General features: G+C 47.3%; 1 protein-coding gene across 1 annotated transcript in view; it reads left to right on the forward strand.

Annotated features, from left to right (window-relative positions):
* TTC23L (tetratricopeptide repeat domain 23 like) overlaps positions 1–11,009 on the forward strand; it is a 143,703-nt gene extending 132,694 nt beyond the window's left edge. The window contains exon 12 of the mRNA XM_086962930.1: positions 9,785–11,009. Coding sequence (XP_086819056.1) covers positions 9,785–9,824 — 40 coding nt within the window. The 3' untranslated portion in view covers positions 9,825–11,009. The remainder of the gene's footprint in view (positions 1–9,784) is intronic.
* Positions 11,010–11,562: the final 553 nt, after the last annotated feature.

The following is an 11,562-nucleotide window of genomic DNA, read 5'->3' on the forward strand; positions in this document are numbered from 1 at the left end:
CACCACAGACTCTCGACCCCAACCACCTACAATGCATCCTTCTCAACACCCGATCAGTCCACAGACATGCCATTGACCTATGGAATCTACTAGACACCATCTCTCCAGACGTCGCCTTCCTAACAGAAACATGGATGAACGCTTCTTCCGCCCCAGACATCACCATTGCCATCCCTGAAGATTATAAGATCACACGCAAGGACCGTACCGGCCACACAGGAGGAGGAATCGCTATCGTCCATAAAAAATCAATCCACATCTCAACCAGCTCTGACGTCAACCTCGCCAACTCTGAACACCTTCACTTCCAGATCCACATCGACCCCAAGACCACACTCAGAGGCACCCTCCTCTACAGGCCACCAGGACCCCGCGCAAAATTCAGTGAAGACATCACGGACTTCATCACTCCACACGCGCTCCCCTCCAAAGATTACATCCTTCTGGGAGACCTCAACTTTCACCTTGAAAAGAACAACGATCGCAACACCACCAACCTCTTGGACAACCTCGCCAACCTCGGACTTAAACAACTGGTCACCTCCCCCACCCACATCGCAGGCCACACACTCGACCCCATCTTCACCTCCAGCAACCATGTTTCATTCAGCCACACTACGGATCTCCTCTGGACTGACCACAGCTGCGTTCACTTCACCTACAACAAGCCGAAACCCACCAATCACCTCCAACCAACTCTGCAAAGAAACTGGAACAAAATCACCATCGACCAGATCTCCTCATCGCTTCTTCTAAACACCCCAGCCCACTCTTCTAACCCAGACCAAGCCGCCGCCAACTTCACCCTATGGTTATCCAACACCGCCGACATCCTAGCACCACTGAAAAAACGTCAAAGCAAACCTGGCAGCAAGAAGGCCTCATGGTTCAACGATGATCTTAAGAAGTCCAAGAAACTCTGCCGCTCCCTTGAGAAGGCCTGGAAAAAAGACCCAACCACTAGCACCAAGGACGCCTTCAAAAAACGCCACCCGCACACACCACCAACTAATCCGAAAAGCCAAGAAAACAGCTTTCAAGGATCGACTAGACAACAACGCCCACAACAGCAAGGAACTTTTCAACATCGTCAAGGAATTTACCAACCCCCTCGGCCAACTCCAACTACATCACCCCCTCTCAAGCCCTCTGCGACTCCCTGGCTTTATTCTTCCACAACAAAATTGCAGACATCCACAACAGCTTCGACAACGAACCCAGAGACCAACCCACCCAACCATATACTGGACATTCTCCCCCCTTGAACACTCTCAACGACTGGAACCCTATCTCCACTGAGGACACAATCCGCCTGATGAACTCCATCCACTCAGGATCCCCCACAGACCCATGTCCTCACCACATCTTCAACAAAGCAGACTCCGTCATAGCACCGCACCTCCGAGACGTCATCAACTGCTCCTTCAACTCCGCCACCTTCCCGGAGAGCTGGAAACACGCTGAACTCACCGCCCTTCTGAAAAAACCCACAGCGGACCCCACCGAACTCAAAAATTACCGCCCCATATCGCTCCTTCCTTTCCCGGCCAAAGTCATCGAGAAAGCTGTCAACAACCAACTCGCCGCTTTCCTCGAAGCCAACAAATCCCTCGACTCCTCACAATCTGGCTTCCGAGCAAAACACAGCACTGAGACCGCCCTCATCGCAGCAACAGACGACATTCGAACTCTACTGGACAATGGAGACACAGTCGCCCTCATCCTCCTCGACCTCTCTGCAGCCTTCGACACAGTCTGCCACAGCACCCTTTTACAACGCCTCAGAAACATCGGAATACAAGGAAAAGAACTTGAATGGATCACCTCGTTCCTCACCGGAAGAACCCAGAGAGTCCGCCTTCCACCATTCAAGTCCGAGGCCACCGAAGTCATCTGTGGCGTACCACAAGGATCCTCACTCAGTCCCACCCTCTTCAACGTATACATGAGCCCCCTTGCGGCCATCGCTCGCCAACACAATCTCAACATCATCTCCTACGCGGATGACACTCAACTGATCCTTTCTCTCACCAATGACCCCAGCACCGCCAAAACCAACCTACACGAAGGAATGAAAGAAGTTGCCGAATGGATGAAACACAGCCGTCTTAAGCTGAACTCAGAAAAAACAGAAGTCCTCATCTTAGGTACATCCCCCTCTGCATGGGACGACTCTTGGTGGCCAGAAGCCCTTGGAAAAGCACCCATACCGACAGACCACGCACGGAACCTAGGCGTTATCCTGGATTCTTCACTCTCAATGAACAGACAAGTCAGTGCCGTATCTTCATCCTGCTTCAACATTCTTCGCATGCTCAAAAAAACATTTCCCTGGATCCCCACCGAAACCAGAAAAACAGTCACCCATGCTCTGGTCACGAGCCGACTGGACTACGGAAACACCCTCTACGCAGGTACTACCGCTAAAATCCAGAAGAAACTCCAACGAATCCAAAACGCCTCAGCCAGGATCATACTAGACATCCCGCGTAACGAACACATCTCTGGCCACCTGAAAGACCTCCACTGGCTGCCCGTCGATAAGAGGATCACTTTCCGACTGCTGACCCACACACACAAATCACTCTACGACATCGGACCAGAATGCCTCAACTCTCGACTGTCCTTCTACACCCCCTCCCGCCAACTACGCTCTTCCAGCCAAGCCCTCGCCACTGTACCCCGCATCAACAAGACCACTATGGGAGGAAGATCCTTCTCATACCTGGCAGCTAAAACATGGAACTCACTCCCCACTTACCTTCGCCTTACCCAGAACCACCTAGCATTCAGAAAGCAACTTAAAACGTGGATATTTGACAAGTAATCCTCCTCCCTTCCCTAAGCGCCTTGAGACCCTCTGGGTATGTAGTGCGCTATATAAATTCTTTGACTTGACTTGACTTGACTTGACTACTAAGGTGGGCAGGGCCAAACTGGGAAGCATCCAAGTGAATTCCACATTAGCGAACTTGTAGCAATTTAAAGGGAGAACCATGGACTTTGCTGTCACCAGGAGAGGACAAGAAAGAACCCACTCATCACAGTCACTCGCTATGCTTATATGTGTAAGTACTTATAGCTGAGGTTTAATTTTTATACAATGAGCATCAGGGCCAGAATGGCCCAGGGAACCCCATCCCTGTGGGCCTGCCACCACTTAATAGGGCAGCAGGGCTGCACTGCCCCACTCCCTGGGCCAATTTAGGATCCTATCCCCCAGGGTTCAGCCTTAATTGAATGGGGAAGGTGGGATTTCAGCCACTGGGACCCAATTCCCCAGGGCCTAACCTTCAATGACTGTGTGCCCTGAAGCTCAACGAGGGCCCGCAGTGGAGGGATCCTGAATGCCTCTGCTGACTCTCCGCCCCCTGTGGGAGCCAGCATTGCTTTTAAACACAGAGAGCTGCTAAACATGCATCTCCCTGTGTGTGAGGCAATCCTTTCATCTGTTTTCCTGTCCGCTTGACAGCGGGCAGGTAAACAGAAGAACGCTCTACTCTCAGCAAGTGGGAGTGGTTTCCCAGCTCTCGCATGCTGGGAGCGGGGTTCATGTTTACTCTGACTTGACGTGAGCTGTCAAATTTCTCACTAAGTTAAAGCAAACAGCTATGTTCTGGGGCTGGGCACCTTGGTACATAGCAAGAGCTGGCCCAGAGGGGGTCCATAGGACATATATGGCTCCTGGAGGGGGGGGCGCGTGGCCTGCCTCCTCCTCTGTTGATGGGCTGGCCCGTGAAGGTGATAGTCCCTGAGGTCATATAAGGCCTGGGAGGAGGGCTGTGTGGCCCCTCTTTTTTGGCCCTGGCGAGGTGGTGGTCCCCAGGGCCGAGGGGGGGGGGGCGGGTCTGTGTGGTCCCCCACAACTTAATTGATTGCTCCAGGAAGGTGATGGTCCCCAGGGCTTCTAGTAAGCCTAGGAGGAGGATCCACGCTGCCACCTTCATAATTAATAGGATAGACCCAAGGAGGATTTGGTCCATAGGCTACTAGAAAGCCCAGGAGGACATGTTTAATTATTTTCCCCGCAAATGTGGCAAGAGTTTAAAAAAAATACTTTTTTTGACCTGGCCCCACGAACAAGGCTAAGTTCTTCCTACCCTGACCCTTTTTCTTTTTATCACATTTTTTGGGGGACAGGGCTGCAGCTTTGATATTCTTCACATCTCTCCAAAAATGCATTAATCTTCACTGTTATCTTGTCTTGATTACTGCAGTAGAACCTGTAGGGCCACTCCTACTCAATTTCTAAATTACAAAGAGACCAAAAACATGCTGTTCGCTTCTTTTTAGGCCTGAAACTACAAGACCATATAACACCTTCTATGAAATCCCTCCAGTGACTCCCAGTAATTAAAAGAGCAAAAATAAAATCCCAATTTTTCATCTACTAAGGTTTATATAGCAGTGCACTGGATTACCTGACCAAATTGTGCATACCACATCTTCCACCAAGATGATTAAGGTTTTTCAATCGTAAGTTATTGTCCAGTCAGCTAAGGAGCTCTAAGAACATTTGAGGAAAGCCATGTCATGTGCACGGGTCCTCTCTTTGAAATTCCACTTGAAACTGACTCTCTTAAATTAGTAAGTAAGTATAGTAAGTAATAGCTTATAAAGCACACAATTGCCAAGGCGTCTTGGCGCTGATGGAGGCACGAAAGTCAGGAAGAGCTAGATCACTGTTTGTGAGGGAAGAGCCAGGTTTTAATCTGACTCCTAAACTGAGACCTGGATGATATGTGCCTAATATTTACTGGAAGTTCGTTCCAGAGCTTAGAAGCCAAAAAAGAGAAACATCTGCCTCCCCATCTGGCCTTCCTGACTCTGGGCACGCAAAGCAGAGCTTTATTATCAGATCTCAACTTCCAGCGCGGCATGCCATTGAAATCATTTGCGGAAGTCGTTAGTTGCCCCTCCATACACAGCTTTATGAGCAAGGCATAGTGCCTTGAACTCAATATGCTGCTCAACTGGAAGCCAATGCAGATTTCTAATGGCATCCTAGATGTGACTATATTTTGGAATATTAGGCAGGGTACCTGCCGCCGCATTCTGCAAGGATTGGAGTTGGACATCTGACGTTTGTTGACACCTAGATACTGAGCGTTGCAGTAGTCTAGGCGAGAAAGAATGAGGGCTACCACCACTGTTTTCCTCAACGGCATAGATAGGAAGGGTAGGATTTTTCGAAGTATTTGTAAGAGGAAGTAGCAGGCATACGTCAGTTGGTTGATGTGCCCTGAGAAATTGAGCTGGGCATAAAAAAAATCCCAAGGTTCCTGACTATGGTGGCTGGAACAGGACAGGCTCCTGCCTCTGCAGGCCACCATGACAGGGTTCAAATAGGAGGCCCATTTCCAAATTGTAGTTTTTGTGCATCCAGTTCATAATGTGGTCAAGACAGCTATGGAATCTGTCTGCGATTGGATCTGCCATTGATGAGTTGGAAAATTTGATTTGAGTATCATCTGCATACGATACAAGTGAAAATCCATGGTCCCTGATCAGTTTGGCTAGTGGGGAGACATAAATGTTAAACAACGTTGGGGAGAGTGCTGACCCTTGTGGCACTGCCCCTGGAAGGTAAAAATTGCCAGATTCCAAGTTGTCCCAGCGCACCCTTTGTTCTCTGGCAGAGAGGAAAGAGGTGAGAGGGAGGTTGCTGAAAACCCACCTCTCTAAGTAGATATATGGTAAGCACACTCCATTGTGCATGCATCCTAGTCCCCTTCTTTCAAAGAGACCTTGCCAGTTAGACGTCTAAACCTAGCTACTGCTCATGTTCTTGGGTCACCTTTGTCTCTGAGACTTTGACACTTTGAGGGGCCCAGGCTCCACACCTACCTGGACTGGTCCTCCGACCAGTCCAGGTGCAATCAGTGTGTACACTTTGTCTTTTGTTCTGTTCTTGTTTGCCTTTTTGCTTTCGTTTCCGTCGCTCTCCCTTTTGCCTTCTGTTTGCCTTTTGCTGTCGATTTTCAGTTAGTTTTCCTTATGTTGCCTTTCGCTCTAGTATTTCTCTCATTCTTGCTCTACCTTTGGTTGCCTTTTGCTCTAGTATTTCTCTCATTCTTGCTCTACCTTTAGTTGCCTTTTGCTCTAGTATTTCTCTCATTCTTGCTCTACCTTTGGTTGCCTTTTGCTCTTGTATTTCTCTCACTCTCACTTTGACTCTGGTTTGCCTTTTGCGCTCGTATGTCTCACTTTTCCTTTGGTTTGACATTTGCTGCCTTCTGTTTCTCTCACTCGATCTGCCTCAATTGCCTGTATTTTCACCTGGCCGCCCCCAGCACGCTTCCCACTTTTCTCCCTTCCACCTACCCCCACTCATTACCTGCTCTCTTGTGTGCTTCTCTGGCCTCTTCTTCCTACCTCTCCTAACCCCATCCACCTCACCCACACACCCCTCCCACCTCCCAAGACCTACTTAGTGGCAGCCTCAGCACAGACACGCAGTGGGAGTGCCACTGGCAAGCCCATCTGTGCCTGTCTGTATCTGGACCACGCCCAGCACAGGAAACCCTGGTTCTACTCCACTCCACACCGACTCTGCCACTGATCTCCGAGCATTAAACACAGGACACACTAACAAACGTTGCTGACCTGCCTCCGCCCGCTCCACAGTAGGCCCTTTCTCCTCCAACAACTCCCCACACATCTTGAGCAAAACCATCTTCTTGGCTCCTCGCAGTTGAATTCCGCAGCAACCACAGCACCAAGACTGCTCTCATCACACCTGTAGGCGATGGCCCACATTCTGAACACTGTCATGCAATGTAGGGCATCCTCTTAAGAGGCTGTGCTGTGTTGTGTGACAGGGAGAGAGCAAAGAGAGCACCATGTTCACAAAGAAATGGCACTCTCCTCCCCTCTTCCTAGTGCCGGTGCTGATATCAGCTGCTGGGCGCTAGGATGCGTGCCTGAGTCTAGCATAGGTTTCCCTTCCTTTACAAAATACTTTGCTTACACATGTCCAGAAGAATTTCCTACTTTGTATGTGTACTGCACAGTGCAGCACGTATGCAAATTCAGAAAGGCACAGAGAAATGTAAACATGTCTCAGTTTAAAACCTGTTTTTCAGTTGTGCTACTTTTTGGCGCTAAACCTTTTCCGCTAATGTTCGTGAATTGGGTTTAACCTCAAAAAGCATTGGTGGCTGCATGGAAACACGCGTGTAACCCTGTCTTAACGGAAAGTAATGCAAAGCAGCATTTTGTGCTGCTTTGGGTTACTTTTCCATACAAACCAAAGCAAATATTTCTTTGAGTTGGTTTGTGAATCCCAAAATGGGTAAAAAAGTAACACTAACCCACGCTAAACTTTTCAGAATTTGGCCCGACTTCCGAGCCCTCCTGAACCTCTCAGCAGCGTGCGACACAGTATCCCACCATACTCTGATCACCAGGCTACAAAACATCGGGAACGCCCTCAGATGGATTGCGTCATTTCTCACCGGAAGAACCCAAAATGTCAGCCTACCTCCATTCTCCTCCGAACCCAAGGAAATCATCCGTGGGGTCCCTCAGTGCTTGTCCCTCAGCTCCAACCTCTTTAACATCTACATAACACCCTTGGCCAGCATCATCAGATTCGATAGGCTTAACATAATCTCATGTGTCGACAACACTCAATTTATTCTCTCCCTCGCTAAGGACTCACCACCACCATAGCGGGATTCTACAGGTGCATGACGTGCGCAGCCAACAGGATGAGAGAGAACTGCCTTAAGCCTGCTTTCTTCACTGTGCGCATGCTCCAAAAGATCTTCAAGTGGCTTCTCACAAACACTAGATGCACCATCACACAAGCCCTTATCATGAGCAGACTGGACTACAGCCATACTACTGGATCTCTAAACACCTTCAGAGGCTACAAGCCATCCAGAACGCTGCAGCCAGACTCATCCATTACCTCCCCGGATGAACCGACACCACCCTCACTTCGAGGAACTTTAGTGGCTCCCAGTACAGAAGAGATGCCAATTCAAGCTACTGACCCATGCTTACAAAGTCCTTCACAACATAGGACCACCATACATCAATCACTGCCTGAACTTCCACCAACATGCCAGACAACTATGCTTCACCTCCCTAGCTCTTGCCCACACTCACCACATCAACAGAGGCTCGAGCGGAGGACGCTCCTTCCCCTACCTCGCAGCGAAAGTCTGACACAACCTCCATCTGCAGCTACGTACCTCCCAATCTCTACCAGAATTCCGAAAATCCCTCAAGAAGTGGCTATTCGACTGATTCCATCATATCCTGGATACCCTCTCAGGTGATTTGCCGCGCAGTACAAATTGAGCTAGTAATTGATTAATTGTTCTCTAAGGCTGTACTGTCCACGGCTCAGTTACCTTGTTACACCACACAATAATGCAAAAGCTAGGAAATATCAATGGCTCCCTCCTGGCCATTCCCAGAATTAAAGGAGGCGGAGGCAGATCATATTGTTATCTAGTGTCTAAGCACTGAAAGTCTCTGCCTAGTCACCTCAGAGCCACCAGCAATATGTTTAGTTTCAGAACGCAACTGAAGACACACCTTTTCCCCTAAAGCAATGCACTTCATAATCATGATTCCTGTTAGCACTGAGAAGCCCGTCTCTGGGCAGCTATGAGCTCTACAAGACTCTGTAACAGAACATCTTTTTAATCAGTATGCATGGACATGTACCTAGTATTAGCATACTATCCACTCTGTTGACTGACTGCTTGTAATCAATCTAACTCCAAGATTTTGCCTATTGGCTAGAGCTCTGTACTTTGGAACTTACAGACCAATGTTCCTCGGCGCTTGGCTCTACATCATGTGATTCTGGGCAAAGCACTTAATCTCCCTGTGCCTAAAAATGTGAAATATATTTGTGTAGTCCCAGCTTGGTGCACACTATCTTATAGATCATCTCCAACCTTCCTTGTAATGTACAGCACTCCATTGTTGCCTAGCTAGGCTGGTGCTATAGAAATACCAATACAAAAATGCATTCTCCCACGTCCATGTATCTGATCCCAAAAGTGTTCTGAGTCTACAGTAATGTGGATCGGAGGACTTTACTACAGCTGCAAATGAATAAAGATTAGTTCTTTGGGTGGAGAGAGAAATGTTCTTTTGTTCTTCCATATCTTGATTTCACTTGTGCATGATTCAGTATTTTAGTCTGTTTAATGTCCAATTATTTTGATCAGTCATTTTGCAAAACCACACAGATTACTAACAGACTCTAAAAAGTGTGAATGATTAAATTCCATCTTTAAATCAGTTTTAAGGAGTTTCGGGATCAGAAAACTGATCATTGGGTCCTTCTGCTGTATAGAATGATCCAATGATTGAAATAGAAGTTGCCCCCTCAAGGAGGTGTATAGCCTTGCATACTCAGTCACCAAGACTGTGCCTTCAGTACTACCATCCATCACATTTCATGATTCAGTATTGTGACTGTGCCTTGGGATTTCTTACTTTACCCACTTTTATGTCCTCATATATTCTTCTACTAGGCAGACGTGGCTGTTCCCAATATATATATAGGTCATGTCAAGCAACTCACTGCAGTTGGTGTTGTATTAGCAACATGAGATTCCCACTGAACACTAACACACACTGGCAGGCTTGACTTCGCCTTCATATTGGATCATCTCAGGGACGCGAGATCTCTGTACCTCACCAAGCATTCTGCCTGCATTTCATATATTGTTTGTCGAGAGTCGATCATAACTGAAGTAAAGCCACGTGTGTACTGTAAAGATTCAAGCCAGAGGTTGTGATTTGTTTCTTGTAGGTCTGCAGGCACCGGCGGCGAAGGCAACAAAACCAGGTAGAAGAGGCAAGAGGAGCATCATCACAAAGGAGCATCATCACAAGGGACCATGACCAGGGCGCAAAATACCCAATGATTTGTGCTGGTGCTAGGGCAATGCAAATTGGCAGCAGTGATGTACCTTCCAGTGCAACATGTTTTGCGTTGGAAAGGAGCCAAAAACACTTTGCACTGCTTTGTATCAAGGGGCAGTACTCAGCGCAAGCATCTATACATTTTGACACGAATCCCAATCTACCTACTCATACTAACCTGAATGGCCTTTGCATCAAAAATTAACACCTAATGGAATCATGCTGAAACAAGGGTAAATGCAATCAATTACCACAGTAACCGACACATTGCATGGCTGCAGCAGTGCGCAGCACACGTTCAACGCGCCCGACCCTTCTGTAGAGGTCTCTGCTTAGGAATCCATATTGGATGAGTATGCCTCCAGTACCAGTCCTACCCTGGACGATGCACCTTCGCTGATGGGCCCTGGTACAAGTCTGTGGAAGCTAGCCTGTTTGGGTGACGTCAGTAGCAGGCTACTCCTTGCAGATTGGTCTATGTTCAGCATCTTCCCCTTGGCGCAATGCTGCGCAAGAAATTTAGGTGCTGCGCTTCCTGAACAAATTATAAATTTGGGCCAAGAACTTGAACAACAACGAGCAGAACCCGCTTTTTTTCAAGAGCACCAATTTTTTTTTTTGGGGACTGTATTTATATTAATGATGGGTTTTGAACTTTTAAAAACGAGCCAATGATTGTTGAATATAAATGACGGGATCTCATTTACAATGCAGAACTTGCAGATGTAAAATTATTTTCTTTCAGTTTTATCTTGAGTATGAAGTGCGATATATACCAGAATGGAAAACAGACGGTAAGGTTTCAATAGTCATTGCGTTATTTATTATAATGGAATTAAGTAGGCAGCATTCAATTCTTGTATTTGTGAAGCTCTGTAAACAAATCTTTTAGGAGTATACACCATTGGAGGATATTTTCGATGTACCATTCTTGTTTATCTGGGAATGTGGGTAAAGGGTTGAAACCTTAGTTAAGCAGATTTACTTAAACTAAAACACAAATACCATTGCTGGCCCAGAGACTTCAAATTTCCGAGAAACTGCATTAAAACTTTTTACACAGACTTCAGTTACAATGTACTGTATAGTAACAACGTCTCTGGTGAGACCAAACCACAGGGCGGCATAGCAAGGCTAAAGCTTTGGAGGGGGGAAGGGGGCGCGGGGGGACGGGGAGGGAAATTCGTGGATGTTGTGAAGCACCATCCAGTAATGTAAGGAGAAGTGTTCCTCACTCTTCTGTTGTAGGACCTAAAGTAAGTATATTCTATCTGGAAGCACGTAAGGCTATTTATCTTGTCATGCAGTTGTGAAAAGTCACAGAAGTCAGAAGGAAGTAAGGCCAACACCGTGGGACTTGGGAATGACCTGGTCAAGCTCATACCTGCAATAAAGAAAGTGAACAAGTCACTTTCCAAAGTTAGCATGTGGACTCACCCCAAAAACCAACCATAATGCAGCATAACAAAAAAAGGCATTATATAGAGCGTACATTCACAGTTGAAGGGTCTCATTGTGTTAATGACAAATGTACATGTTCTCACGTTTCTCATTTTATTGCTTAAAGACGAATGAAAGCCTGAGTGGACTTGCTGAGATTTGAACCTTTGACTCAGAGGAAACATACCATACAAAAGGTGCATTGGTCCACGAAGCAACTAGGCT

The sequence above is a fragment of the Lissotriton vulgaris genome, chromosome 3_1, assembly GCF_964263255.1.
Source record: "Lissotriton vulgaris chromosome 3_1, aLisVul1.2, whole genome shotgun sequence".
Lineage (NCBI taxonomy): Eukaryota > Metazoa > Chordata > Amphibia > Caudata > Salamandridae > Lissotriton > Lissotriton vulgaris.